General features: G+C 44.3%; 4 protein-coding genes across 5 annotated transcripts in view; 2 read left to right on the forward strand and 2 right to left on the reverse strand.

The window, feature by feature from the left end:
* LOC134294633 (zinc finger protein 850-like) overlaps nucleotides 1–3809 on the forward strand; it is a 64005-nt gene extending 60196 nt beyond the window's left edge. The window contains exon 3 of the mRNA XM_062966219.1: nucleotides 360–3809. Within this exon, the coding sequence (XP_062822289.1) occupies nucleotides 360–1411 (1052 nt within the window). The 3' untranslated portion in view covers nucleotides 1412–3809. The remainder of the gene's footprint in view (nucleotides 1–359) is intronic.
* Nucleotides 1–14759, reverse strand: part of LOC134294628 (zinc finger protein 135-like) — a 188194-nt gene that overhangs the window by 103510 nt on the left and 69925 nt on the right. The gene's annotated exons all lie outside the window — the stretch shown is intronic.
* The window catches only part of LOC134294615 (zinc finger protein 850-like), a 162834-nt gene that overhangs the window by 7545 nt on the left and 140530 nt on the right, over nucleotides 1–14759 (reverse strand). The window lies entirely within an intron of this gene.
* Nucleotides 9140–14759, forward strand: part of LOC134294631 (oocyte zinc finger protein XlCOF22-like) — a gene marked incomplete at its 3' end in the record, with an annotated part of 59176 nt that continues 53556 nt past the window's right edge. The window contains exon 1 of the mRNA XM_062966217.1: nucleotides 9140–9266. The remainder of the gene's footprint in view (nucleotides 9267–14759) is intronic.

The raw sequence follows: 14759 nt of genomic DNA on the forward strand, positions 1-14759 counted from the left end.
GTTCTTCTTAATGTTCAGATGGAATCTACTTTCCTGTAATTTGAACCCAGTGCTGTGAGTAATCAGAAAGGGAAAAACAAGAATCAAGTGTCCATATTGGAATTAAATGTACATAGCACATAACTCTGTTGACATGGAGGAGAAAGCATATAAATGTATTGCATGTGGAAAGAGCTTCTCTCATAATTCAAATCTACATAGACATCAAAGGACTCACATTGGGGAGAAACCCTATAACTGCCTGGAGTGTGGACAGAGCTTTCCTCAGAAGGCACACTTACATACACATCAAAGGACTCACACTGGGGAGAAACCCTATAACTGCCTGGAGTGTGGACAGAGCTTCGCTGATAGTTCAGCACTACGTAGACATCAAAGGACTCACACTGGGGAGAAACCCTATAACTGCCTGGAGTGTGGACAGAGCTTTTCTCATAGTACAGGACTACGTTCACATCAAAGGACTCACATTGGGGAGAAACCCTATAACTGCCTGGAGTGTGGACAGAGCTTCACTCGTAGTTCAGGACTACATTCACATCAAAGGACTCACACTGGGGAGAAACCCTATAACTGCCTGGAGTGTGGACAGAGCTTCGCTCGTAGTTCAGGACTACGTTCACATCAAAGGACTCATGCTGGGGAGAAACCCTATAAATGCCTGGAGTGTGGACAGAGCTTCACTCGTAGTTCAGGACTACGTTCACATCAAAGGACTCACACTGGGGAGAAACCCTATAACTGCCTGGAGTGTGGACAGAGCTTCGCTCGTAGTTCAGGACTACGTTCACATCAAAGGACTCATGCTGGGGAGAAACCCTATAACTGCCTGGAGTGTGGACAGAGCTTCACTCATAGTTCAAACCTACGTCAACATCAAAGGACTCACACTGGGGAGAAACCCTATAAATGCCTGGAGTGTGGACAGAGCTTCACTCAGAGTTCAGCTCTACGTTCACATCAAAGGACCCACACTGGGGAGAAACCCTATAACTGCCTGGAGTGTGGACAGAGCTTCACTCATAGTTCAAAACTACGTCAACATCAAAGGACTCACACTGGGGAGAAACCCTATAAATGCCTGGAGTGTGGACAAAGCTTCAGGCATGGTTCACGTCTACGTTCCCATCAAAGGACTCACACTGGAGAGAAACCCTATAAATGCCTGGAGTGTGGACAGAGCTTCATTCAGAGTTCAAGCCTACGTTCCCATCAAAGGACCCACACTGGAGAGAAACCCTATAAATGCCTGGAGTGTGGACAGAGCTTCATTCAGAGTTCAGGCCTACGTTCCCATCAAAGGACCCACACTGGAGAGAAACCCTATAAATGTCTGGAGTGTGGACAGAGATTTACTCGGAGTGGAACTCTACGTAAACATCAAAGGACTCACACTGGGGAGAAACCGTAGAAATGCATGGAGTGTGGACAGAGCCTTTCACGGAATAACATTATACATAGACATCACATAGTACACTCTGGAGAGAATGGTGTTAATTGACACCAGAGTGTCATTTTAAAATGTACAAAAGGAACTCTTGCAAATTTTGGAAATTCAACCTCATAGTTGGGACATTTCCTCACATGTGGTGTATTGTAGAAAGATTGAACTAAAATATGTTCCATTCTGGAAGTAAGCAAGGTTAAATGAAACTAGAGTTTTATATGTTGAGAATGTTGGATGATCAATTAGAATGAAAACATGGGTTGTTACTGTGATATACTAAAGTGTGTGTGTGTATATATATATTATTCTACTCCGTTTAGATAATATAGTCATATATACGGACTATATACGGACTATATTATATATAATATAGTCCGTATAGTCATACATACATACATATATATATATATATATATATATATATATATATATATATATATGACTATACGGATAGATGGAAGGAATGTTTTAGTCCAAAGCAAAAAGAATGGCTCATGAAGACCTGCAAATTACCCAAAACAAAAAAACTGAGAACAACGTGGGCAAATGTCAGTTGTTATATTTATTAATGGTAAGAGTGTTATCAAAAGTGTGGTTATATTATATTATCTAAAGGGAGTAGAATAATGAGAGATAAAAATTAACAGATAGAATGAGGCCTTTAGGCACAAATCCCTTTCTGTTTTCTAGTTCAGTTGTGTGTCTATGTAGGTAATTGTTTCATTAATGTGTGTGTTTCTGATTTAGTTTGTATCTCATGTAGTAGTTTCATGTAGTTGAAACATTATATACAATTTCTGCCTTTTTGTATTCTTGCTTTTAATCTGTTTTTTATTTTTTTATTTGCAAAAAAGAAGGGGATTTATAAGGGTCAAAATGGCTGAAACTGGAGGGGTGGGTAGACCTGGTTTTAGCCCAAAATGGGGTTTAATGTTTAATCTAGAGCGCCATTGAAGATCATTTCTTTCCTCTGTGTTGATGACATGGGTTTGGATTCAGTTGTCTTCCTTCAGACATTATTGTTCCTATTATGCTTTATACAACATGTATTCACTGCTTTGATCACCATCGATTCTTTTTCACAGCCTTGTCTATCCTGCAAACCCCTCCAGTGTGTTCTGTTGGTCATCAGGGTTGTGTGTGCTAAGTTTGGTCCACATCCGTCATTGGTGGGCTTCCGAATGCTCTCTGGATGCAGGGTGAACTACAACTCCCACGTTCTGTGTTCCAAGTTTGGTCGTCAGCTTGTTTTGTTCTGAACCGAAAGGATTGCTATTCTTTTGATGCCGAGTGTTCAGGGAAGAGTGAGGTCTGTGAGATCAATGAGGCTTTCAGAGACCACGTCTGGTCGCTTGGCTGGGAAATTGTACAAACATGTTCACACAAATGGGAAGGTTAGAAGATTTGGTTCAGGCAGATTTTAAGTTAATAACCTTTAAAAATAGAAGATAAAATTTGGAAAGCACAGGATGGTGGAGCATCTGAGTTGGTTGAGCCTCAGTAACGGTGGAAGCCCAGTGATTTTATTTGATCTATCATGTCAGAAACTAATTGAGAGTACAGTTATAATGTATTTTAATAACACAAAGTTTTTGTTTTTTCGTGTCAGGAGCAACCTGAGTTGCTTCTGGAGTGAGAGACTTGGCCGTCTGCAAGGACGTTGCCCAGGGGACGTTGCCCGGATGTTTTGACGTTTCACCATCCTTGTGGGAGGCTTCTCTCATTTCCCCGCATGGAGCTGGAGCTGATAGAGGGAGCTCATCCGCACTCTCCCCAGAAGCGACTCAAGTTGCTCCTGACACGAAAAAAATAAAATAACACAAAGTTAAAACTTGGCATGATACTAGATTTCCTTTGACTAGAAGGTGGCCGCTTGGAGTGCCTCTGGTGTCGCTGTGAGAAGGTCCCCTGTAACGGAAAGCCCTATTTTATTGGGGATTTTTGTCTATGTTATGTAATGTTGATTCAGTGGTCAAGGTGGGCAGGAGTTGGCTACTGCTGATTGGCTATGTGTCACCATGGTAACGTAGAAATGCAACTATTTCGAAGCTAGCACGAAAGGGGCGGAGCTAGCTGGATGAAAAAGGAGGGAATGTTTTAAAAAGAGTGAGTTAGTGGAGTTCTCTAGCCGGTGAGCTTGAAAGAAGATGTCTGAAGTCAGTTAGGTTTAAGTTTCCAGTGAGATAGAGCTGAGGAAAAGGAATACTGTTGAGACAGAGTTCCAGTCAAGTGGTTGATGTTACAGAATGAAAGATATTATCTATATAATGTACAAATGAAACGGAAGAAGTAAACCTTTGCAACAAGTTACGCTTTTTGGACTAAAGAAACCATCAATAAATAATTCTTTGTTTGTAATAAAGACAGTGTTCCTGAGTGGTGAATTGCTCTACTTAGAGTCAGCGGAAGATTTGTCTCTCATCCTTCCCCTCCGTGTCACATCCTCTCATACACGCACAGCACAGACTTAAGGGTTTCTAGCTGGCAGTGGCTGGGATCCTGAAAGAAGGATGGCCCCCTGCCATAGTGGGATTGGAGAGATCCCATCTTGAAAAGGCGTGGGATATTAAGAGGAAGATTCCCTTGGCCTAAATGGAAAGAGCTGTGGGCAGGGTGTCCCACATTTAATGGTGGCAGTGGTTGGGATCTTGAAAGAGAGATTTCCCCCTGCCTGTTTGAGAAGCCACTCTTGTCCCTTTTTTGGAAGTGAGCCTTGCACCCCCCAATGTGCTTGTGGCTGCATTGTAGTAAGGGGTCTGTGGTTGGCTCTTCTCCACACTCGCATGTCGCGGACTCCACTTCCTAGCCCCATTTCTTAAGATCAGCTCTGGATCTCGTGGTGCCAGAACGAAATCTGTTCAGCGTCTTCCAAGTTGCCCAGGAGGGAGTCCCTCATCTGGTATCAGCCATGGACTGAGGTTATGGGTTCTGCCCTGCCACTTTTGGACTCTCGCTTGCTGAGGTGTTCCTGTGAGAATCTCTGTAGATTTTAGAAAGCTCTTTCTTGATTTAAAGTGTTGGCGTACTGACTGATATCCGAACAGAGGATGGGCCAGAGATGTCACTGCCTCGGTCCTTTCATTGCTGGCTGCTACTTCCCGACGGATGTCAGGTGGTGCTGTACCGGCTAAACAGTATAACTTCTCCAGTGATGTCGGAGTAGATATCCTGTGATAATGCGGCATGTCTCACCAAGGGCCACATCCCCTGTTTTAGTACGGTGAGATGTGTTCCACACTGGGCACGCGTATTCAGGAGCAGAGTAGCAGAGTGCAAGGGCCGAGGTCTTCACTGTGTCTCGTTGTGATCCCCAGGTTGTGTCAGTCAGCTTTCATATGATATTCTTTCCAGCACCACTTTTTGCTTGATATTCAAGCAGTGCTTCTTGTAAGTCAGGGCACGGTCTAGAGTGACTCCCATGTATGTTGATGTGCTTCGATGCTCCAGTGGGAGTTGGTGGAGACTCAGACATGGTGTAGGTCCAGTGAAGGTGGACACCCATCAATGGTGGAGGCTTTTAAACAGAGCAAGCCAGGCGATGGAGGAGGCCTCTGGATGGAGAAGGCTCTGAGATGGAGGAGGCCTCTAGGTGTTATAAGCTCTGAGATGGAGGAGGCCTCTAGGTGTTATAAGCTGAGCAGTGGAGGAGGCTCTGAGATGGAGGAGGCCACTAGATGTTATAAGCTTCGCAGTGGAGGAGGCTCTGAGATGGAGGAGGCCACTAGATGTTATAAGCTGAGCAGTGGAGGAGGCTCTGAGATGGAGGAGGCCACTAGATGTTATAAGCTGAGCAGTGGAGGAGGCTCTGAGATGGAGGAGGCCTCTAGATGTTATAAGCTGAGCAGTGGAGGAGGCTCTGAGATGGAGGAGGCCTCTAGATGTTATAAGCTGAGCAGTGGAGGAGGCTCTGAGATGGAGGAGGCCTCTAGATGTTATAAGCTGAGCAGTGGAGGAGGCTCTGAGATGGAGGAGGCCTCTAGATGTTATAAGCTGAGCAGTGGAGGAGGCTCTGAGATGGAGGAGGCCTCTAGATGTTATAAGCTGAGCAGTGGAGGAGGCTCTGAGATGGAGGAGGCCTCTAGATGTTATAAGCTGAGCAGTGGAGGAGGCTCTGAGATGGAGGAGGCCACTAAATGTTATAAGCTGAACAGTGGAGGAGGCTCTGAGATGGAGGAGGCCACTAAATGTTATAAGCTGAACAGTGGAGGAGGCTCTGAGATGTGTGGAATGATATTTTAAATTGTAAGTCACTCGGAGCACTCTGGTGGAGAGCGACTAATTAAGATATAAAGTGAAGTGAAGTGAAGAAGAGGGGGGGCATGACTTCTCTGGATCGAGGCACTAGGCTCCTACGGGTTTTGTTTATTTATTTACAGTATTTATATTACTCCATTCTTTTGAAGGGGCCCTAAGCCAGAAAATAGTAATCTTTTGCCTCGGTGGCTTTGCCTCTCCCTGTGAGCTGGTGCCTTTCTCCAGGAAGTTCCAAGGAGAGAAGAAAGCTCAGAGTAAACAAGTTAGGTCACTGGTATCACTTGTGCCAAGTGGGTGTGGAAGGTGAGGAAGACCCTCAGGCATTGGTCAATTTTAGATAAGCCAAGATATAGATTCTTTGTTAACTGCGCACATGTTGCGATGGCCATTTGCATGGTACGGACCCACTGAAGGGGGTGCCTACGGCTGTTTGCCTTCTCATCAGCCGTGATCACAATAAAAGGCTTGTTTTCTGGCTCTCTTGGGATTCTCTCCTTGACTTCCCCTCCGGGCCCGTCTCCAACGCTTTCCAACCCCGAAGGGGATTCGGGGCGGATCTCAATGCACACATTCACACGTGGCAAACATCCAATGCCATTACACATACAACACCTAGACCGGGGGTCCCCAAACCTTCCAAACAGAGGGCCAGTTCACGCCCCCTCAGACCGTTGGACGGCCGGACTATAGGTTTTAAAAAAACTATGAACAAATTCCTATGCACACTTCACATGTCTTATTTTGATGTAAAAAACAAAAACAAAATGGGAACAAATACAGCCTCAATGTTAATCATCATCATAATCATAATAAAATAATAAAGAGGGTTGGAAGAGACCCTTTGGGCCGTTTAGTCCAACCCCCTTTGGCCTTTGTGCACCAAAAGCACAAACAAAGCACCCTGACAGATGGCCACCCAGCCTCAATGTTGGTAATAATAATAATAGTTTTTGTGTGTGTCAGGAGCGACTTGAGAAACTGCAAGTCACTTCTGGTGTGAGAGAATTGGCTGTCTGCAAGGACATTGCCCAGGGGACATTTCACGGATGTTTTGATGTTTTTTCCATCCTTGTGGGAGGCTTCTCTCGTGTCCTCGCATGGAGCTGGAGCTGACCGAGAGAGCTCATCCGCACTCTCCCCGGATTGGATTCGAACCTGGCAGTCTTCAGGTCAGCAACCCAACCTTCAAGTCACAAGGCTTGAACCCACTGCACCACCAAGGGCTCCAAATAACAGCAACAACAACAACAATAGTAACACATCACACAGTCGTAGGCACTTGGGAAGTGTTCGACTTGTGATTTTGTGATTCAAAATCCAGCATATAGATCTCATTGGCTGTGTTATAGTGTGTCTTTGTGTCAATAATAATAATAATAACAACAACAAAGAAGGTTGGAAGAGACCACTTGTGCTATTTAGTCCAACCCCCTTCTGCCTTTGTGCACCAAAAGCACTAGCAAAGCACCCCTTAATAATGAATTAAATCATAATTAAAATGCCATTCTAAACAAGCCAAGCTTTGGAAGGCGGAGGAGGAGGGAGCGGCTGCCGCAGGGGCCGGATGAATGGCTTCGATGGGGCACAAGTGGCCCCCGGGCCGTAGTTTGGGGCTGGGACGGAGAAGCCCTATTGTCCCCGTCTGGCCATGAAGACCTCCTTTGGGAAACCACGAGCCCAGGAGAGCAGGACCCTGGTCGAAGCCAAGCCTCCCTCGGGACCGCGCCATGGCACCCAGGGAGCTCCGCTGTTAGGCTGAAGAACCACCTCACGGCCTGCCAAGGATCGCTCCAGAAAGAGACGGGCTGAGTAGAGGGTGGTTGTTCCTTTGCTCTGGCCATTGTCATTGGTCCCTTGAAACCCCAGAGTTGGAAATATTCCCTCTGAGACCCAAACACAACGTCTTCTCTGAGAAAGAACGTCTCTTGTGGACTCGCAACAACCCTCTGGCCTGGATTCTCCGCTCGGGCCACAGGGTCTCCTTCTTCGCCCACAGTCGTGAGTCTTCTTGTCCCCACGGAAGCCCATCCGTCTTCTTTCCTTCCTTCTCCCCCGAAGTCCTCACGGCCACACGCCTCCACCTCCACTGAGGTCGGGTGCAAACACCACGAAACGGGGAGGCCGGCAAGGTGGGGAGGAGCAGACCCTGGTGAGGCTGGAATGTCCCACGGCCTCTGCGTCTGGCTCTCTGCCGCCGGTCTCGTGGCACGGAAGGTTTGCCCTGTGTCGTGGCCTCGTGATCCGCCCAGAGAGTTGGGCAGAAGCTTTGGGGAGCTGGAGGTGCTCTTACTGCCTATTCCGGGGAAAACGGGGGCGAGAAGGGCGGGGTGGAAATACGGTCAGAACGTCAATCAACGAAAGAAGAAGGTGGCCTCAAAGAGTCAAGAGTCTTTCTTTCTCCCACCCGGGACGTTATTCCACAGGGAGAGAGAGATAGATAGATAGATATATCAACCCCACTTGTCTAGTTCCCAACAGACCTCTGGGGAAGCCTGCCACAGGTGTGGGCAAAACGTCAGGAGAGAGTGCTTCTGGACCAAGCCTGGAAAACTCACAGCAAGCCACCCATTCCGGCCATGAAACTCTTCATGATATGACAATATTGGGTATTAGAGTCTCACTGATCCAACACTCGCTTATCCAACGTTCTGGATTATCCAACGTTCTGGATTATTTTTGTAGTCAATGTTTTCAATACATCGTGATATTTTGGTGCTAAATTCATAAATACAGTAATTACAACATAGCATGACTGCGGATTGAACTACTTTTTCTGTCAAATTTGTTGTAAAACGTGATGTTTTGGGGCTTAATTTGTAAAATCATAACCTAATTTGATGTTTAATAAGCTTTTCCTTAATCTCTCCTTATTATCCAACATATTCGCCTGTCCAACGTTCAAGCCGGCCCGTTGACGTTGGATAAGTGAGACTCTCCTGTATCAAGCCCGCCGCTCGGGCTGAAGAGGCAGAGGGAGGGGGCGGGGCTCTGACGTCACCAGAGCTCTTGGCTGCCACGCAGCGGCCAGGCTGGGAAGGGCGCCCTCCGAACGGCCGGGAAGGAAAGGGCGGCCCGGGTTGGTCCTCTCTGTGCTGGGCGGGGCCTCAAGAGGCAAGGCCCCGCCCTCCCCTGCTCAGCCAATGAGGCCCCTCCCTTCCCCTGCCAGGCCAAGGCCCCGCCCCTCCCTCCCGTCTCTCAAAGGGAGAAGCCCCGCCCCCCGGAAGGGTGTCTGTGAGGAGGAACCCTCGCCACGCCCCGCCCACGCCCTGACGTCACTCCCTCCGACGGACAGGGGGCGGGGCCTCCGTCCTGCCCTCAGAAGCCGCCTTCCTTCTCGCCCGTCCTGGTCACCCGTCCATCAAGGCCGGAGCCAATAGGGGCCCGCTGGTAGGCGGGGCGTCACGGACTCGGCCAATGGGAGGGCGAGGGGTGGAGGAGGGGCGGGGCTTCTTCCTGGCTGGGCCTGCGCAGAGCCTCTCTCGCCGCCATTGTTTTCTGAGGCGCTTCCTCTGGAGCCGCGAAGGAGGAGAGAGAGAGAGAGAGAGAGAGAGAGAGAGAGGGAGAGGTTTGTGTTTATCTTGATATTCTCTCTGGATTGCGTGTCTCTCGGTCTCTCTTTGGGGAGGGGAGGGGAGGGGGCGGGGCCTGCCTCCCTCCCGGAAGAAACGAGGCCTCAATGGCCGCCAAGGCCCCCCCTCCCCCTCCCCCTCCCTTTGGACTTGTTTGTTTATCTGTTTATTGTTTACTGCATTTCTATCCCGCCCTTCTCACCCCGAAGGGGACTCACAGCGGCTTAGAAATGATATGATATCAATTTAATGATATAATCATATTATACTATTGGATATTCATGTAATATTAATAATAATATTATGATGTAATACAATGTAATAATAATTATAATTCACTATTATCATTCTATATTTATGTTACATGCAATATTACTAATATTATTGCAATATAGTCGTATGACATAATATATTGTATGTATTTGTAAACCGCCCTGAGTTTCCTTCGGGGTGAGAAGAGCGGGATAGAAATGTCGCTAATAAATAAATAACCATGTACATACAGTATACTATAATATTAGCATAGCACAATAGCAGCATTATCTATCATTCTATTCTACTATACTGCAATATTATTTGCAATATTGCATGTAATATGTAATATACAATTATAATAGTGTAGTATTCTTACATTGCAGTACATTATAATATTATACGTATATACTATAATATATTATTAACATTGCACAATATCAGCATTATCTATTACTATATTGCACCATACCACAATACTGCAATATTAATAGCAATATTACATATAAATATAATGTACAATTATAATAGTGTAGTATTATTACATTGCAGTACATTATAATATTATACGTATATACTATAATACATTATTAGCATAGCACAATATCAGCATTATCTATTAATATATTGTACTATACTGCAATATTATTTGCAATATTACATGTAATATGTAATATACAATTATAATAGTGTAGTATTCTTACATTGTTGTACATTATAATATTATACGTATATACTATAATATATTATTAGCATAGCACAATATCAGCATTATCTATTACAATATTGTACTATACCATTATACTGCAATATGATTAGTAATCTTACATGTAATATATAAGATGTAATTGATATTATTATATTGTATTAAAGTATTAGAATTATATTGTATTACATTATATTATTATTTTATACTACAGTAGAGTCTCATCCAACATAAACAGGCCGACAGAACGTTGGATAAGCGAATATGTTGGATAATAAAGAGGGATTAAGCAAAATCCTATTAAACATCAAATTAGGTTATGATTTTACACATTAAGAAACAAAACATCATGTTATACAACAAATTTGACAGAAAAAGTAGTTCAATACGCAGTAATGTTATGTAGTAATTACTGTATTTACGAATTTATCACAATGTATTGAAAACATTGACTACAAAAATGCCTTGGATAATCCAGAACGTTGGATAAGTGAGTGTTGGATAGGTGAGAATCTACTGTATTAGCATAGCACAATATCAGCATTATCTATTACTATATTTTACTATACTGCAATATTATTTGCAATGTTACATGTAATATGTAATATACAATAGTGTAATATTATATTGTACTAGCTGTGCCCGGCCACGCGTTGCTGTGGCGAAGTCTGGTGGTCTGGGAAATAAAGTATTGAGGAATTGGTGGTAGTTAAGGTCAAGGGTAAACATTTCCCCCTGACTCTGGGGGTTGGTGCTCATCTCCATTTCTAAGCCGAAGAGCCGAAGAGCAGTACCTATTGATGCACTCACATTTGCATGTTTTTGAACTTCTGGATTGGCAGAAGCTGGGGCTAACAGTGGGGGCTCTCTCCGCTCCCCCAATTCAAACCTTTCGGTCCAGAAGTTCAGCAGCTCAGCGCTTTAACACGCTGCACCATCAGGGGATATTATTTCCTAAAAGTTGTGAATATACAATATTTCTGATTTTTTTTTGTCTGTTGGAGGCAAGTATGAATGCTGCAGTTAGGAAAAATGATTAGGATGTAATGGCCTTGCTGGATTATATGAGGCCCCTTCTTCACAGCTGTATAAAATGCACACTGAGGTGGATTATATAGTAGTGTGGAGTCAAGATAATCCAGTGCAAAGCAGATAACATAAAATTATAAATGGGTTATATAGCTGTGTGGAAGGGCCTTGAGTCTACACTGCCATATAATCCAGTGCAAATTAGATAATCTGTGGAAGAGGCCTAAGTGAGGCCTAAGTCTGCCTGTCCCCTCGGCTGAGTCAGTTGCTAGGAGAGCAAGTGGGCAGAGATTAGCCTTCTAACTGGCAGCAATTGGATAAAAATAATTATTCCTTTCCCTCTAATTAGGACTTTATTTTTCTTTTCTTTTTCTTGTATCAACCTAGAGGCGTGGATGATGGGTTGTGTTGTCAAATTTTGAGGTTGGGGGCCCTGTAGTTTTGTTGTTTTGTCGGTCACCGTGATGCCAGACTAGCTGTGCCCGGCCACACGTTGCTGTGGTGTTGTCTGGTGGTGTTGGTGAGAAATTGTTGAGGTAGTGGTGGTATTGAATGTCTGTTGTATGGTTGTCTTTATGTTGAGTATGCATTTGGTTGTTTGTGTACTGTGAAAGTGGTGAGGATAGAGGTGGTCTATGTCCCTGTGTAGTATTGTATAGTATTTATACGTTGTGCATGTGTTGTGAATGCTTGTATTGTGTCCTGCTGCATAGTAGAAAGGGTTGGGCTGGATGGCCCTTAGGGGTCTCTCCAAATTCTTGTGCCTGTCCCCTGGGCTGAATAGGTTGCTAGGAGACCAAGTGGGTGGAACTTAGCCTTGTAACTGGCAGCAATTGGATAAAAACAATTATTCCTCTTCCTCTAATTAGGATTTTATTTTTCTTTTCTTTTTGTTGTATCAACCTAGAGGCGTGGATGATGGGTTGTGTTGTCAAATTTCGAGGTTGGGGGGCCTGTAGTTTTGTTGTTTTGTCCGCTGCCCTGATGCCATCACTCTTTTATATATATAGACTACATTATAATATACATATATACTATAATCTATTATTAACATAGCATAGTATCAGCATTATCCATCTATTACTATTTTGTACAAGGAGCCTTCGGTGGCCTAGTGGATTCGAATCCCAACCGGGGAGAGCGCGGATGAGCTCCCTCTATCAGCTCCAGCTCCATGCAGGGACATGAGAGAAGCTTCCCACAAGGATGGTAAAAATATCAAAACATCCGGGCAACGTCCCCTGGGCAACGCCCTTGCGGACGGAATATAATACTAGCTGTGCCCGGCCATGCGCTGTGGCGAAGTCTGGTGGTATGGGAAATAAAGTATTGAGGAATTGGTGGTAGTTAAGGTAAAGGGTAAAGGTTTTTCCCTGAGTCCAGTCGTGTCCGACTCTGGGGGTTGGTACTCATCTCCATTTCTAAGCTGAAGAGCCGGCGTTGTCCATAGACTCCTCCAAGGTCATGTGGGATGACTGCATGGAGCAGCGTTACCTTCCTGCCGGAGCAGTACCTATTGATGCACTCACATTTGCATGTTTTCGAACTTCTGGATTGGCAGAAGCTGGGGCTAACAATGGGGGCTCTCTCTGCGCCCCCAATTCAAACTTTCGGTCCAGAAGTGAGACTCTACTGTATATTGATAATCTTATATTATCTGCTTAGAACTGGATTATATGAGGCCCCTTCTACACAGCTGTATAAAATGCACACTGAAGTGGATTATATGGCAGTGTGGAGTCAAGATAATCCAGTGCAAAGCAGATAATATAAGATTATAACTGGGTTATATAGCTGTGTGGAAGGGCCTTGAGTCTACACTGCCATATAATCCAGTGCAAATTAGATAATCTGTGGAAGAGACCTAAATGAGGCCTAAATCTGCCTGTCCCCTAACTGAACCCTGGCTGTGCTTGGCTGAATTGGTTGCTAGGAGACGAAGTGGGCAGAGATTAGCCCTCTAAACTGGCAGCAATTGGATAAAAACCAATTATTGCTCTCCCTCTAATTAGGACTTTATTTTTCTTTCTTTTTTTGTTGTTGTATCTTACTGGAGCCGTGGATGATGGGTTGTGTTGTCAAATTTCGAGGTTGGGTGGCCTGTAGTTTTGTTGTGTTGTGGGTTGCCCTGATGCCATCACTCTTTTATATATATAGATTTATTTACACCTCTTTTATTTATCCCTTTTCAAACTCTAAAAGTAGCCAGAAAAGGCTTTTTAAAACTTCCCTTCCTCTCCCAAAAAACCCACCCCATTTTTGTTTCCTTGGGAATAAAAAGAAATACACACCTTCTGTTCCTCTCCTTTCCCTCCTTCCCTCCCTATTGACTCAAACATTCTTGCAATAATAGTAATAAAAATAATAAATCCTGCAAATTTGCAAGAGTCTCTCTTTTTCTTCCCCTTGCACCCATGCAATCTTTTTCTTCTTCCTGGCTTGCAAGAGGCTCTCACTCACTCTTCTTTCGCTTTTGAAAACATTCTCTTCTTGTCTCTCTCTCTCTTAAAAAATAAGATAACTCCAGCCTGGGAGGAGAAGCGGAGAAGGGAAGTTTTGGAAAAGAAAACATACTGTAGTCTCCAGGCTCCACTGCCTGGCTTGACCTTGACCCGATTATAAGCCGGGGGAGGCTCTTTCAGCTCATAAATAAGGGCTGAAAAACTTGGCTTATCTTCGGTATATATACGGTAATATTTTGTCTTCCATCCTTGTATGATTCTTACCTTCCTTGTCTTTAATGGATGTTATTATTTTCTTCCCTTTCTAACATGTGCTGCTTTGGCTAATAATTTGGAGTTTCTGTATTACTGTATTCAAAGTATTCTCTATTTAAAAATATCAAATCTTTTTGAGTCCTTTCTAACTCATGTTTTGCTAGCTGTTTTCTCGTTGCTAATGCTTTTATATAGAATAATCAGCTGCACTTTCATCATACAGTCCAAATCGCCTTGCCGGCTCCTAGCACTTTACCCCACTCTGGTTCCACTATTCATGTTTGCACAAGTCATCCCCTCCCACGTAATCCTCAACAGCCCCACTCCCCTGTCTAACTGATATGCTATGTGTTTTATCTTAAAGTTTTAAAATTGTTTGGTTCTTGCTATGTATTTATATTTTGTAACTCCTACTGTTTTTATGCATATGTCAACTGTTGATTTTAGGGCTTTGTCCCCACGTAAGCCGCCCCGAGTCCCCTTGGAGAGATGGAGGCCGGATATAAGAAATAAATTATTATTATTATTTGTAATCATCTTCCGTTTATAGCAGTAGCCAAGGCCTTGGCAGTTGAGCGATATCACCTTCATCTCATCCACCATTTCGCTTGCATTCTTTGTTGGTCCCTGTAAAGCATAACACCATATTGTGCCACACTCTGTCCCCCTAATGATGATGATGATGATGATGATGATGATGATGATGACCATTTTATTTTTGTATCCCGCCACCATCTCCCTGAAGGGACGCAGGACGGCTTACATGGGGACCAAACTCAATCAAA

The sequence above is a fragment of the Anolis carolinensis genome, unplaced genomic scaffold, assembly GCF_035594765.1.
Source record: "Anolis carolinensis isolate JA03-04 unplaced genomic scaffold, rAnoCar3.1.pri scaffold_18, whole genome shotgun sequence".
NCBI lineage: Eukaryota > Metazoa > Chordata > Lepidosauria > Squamata > Dactyloidae > Anolis > Anolis carolinensis.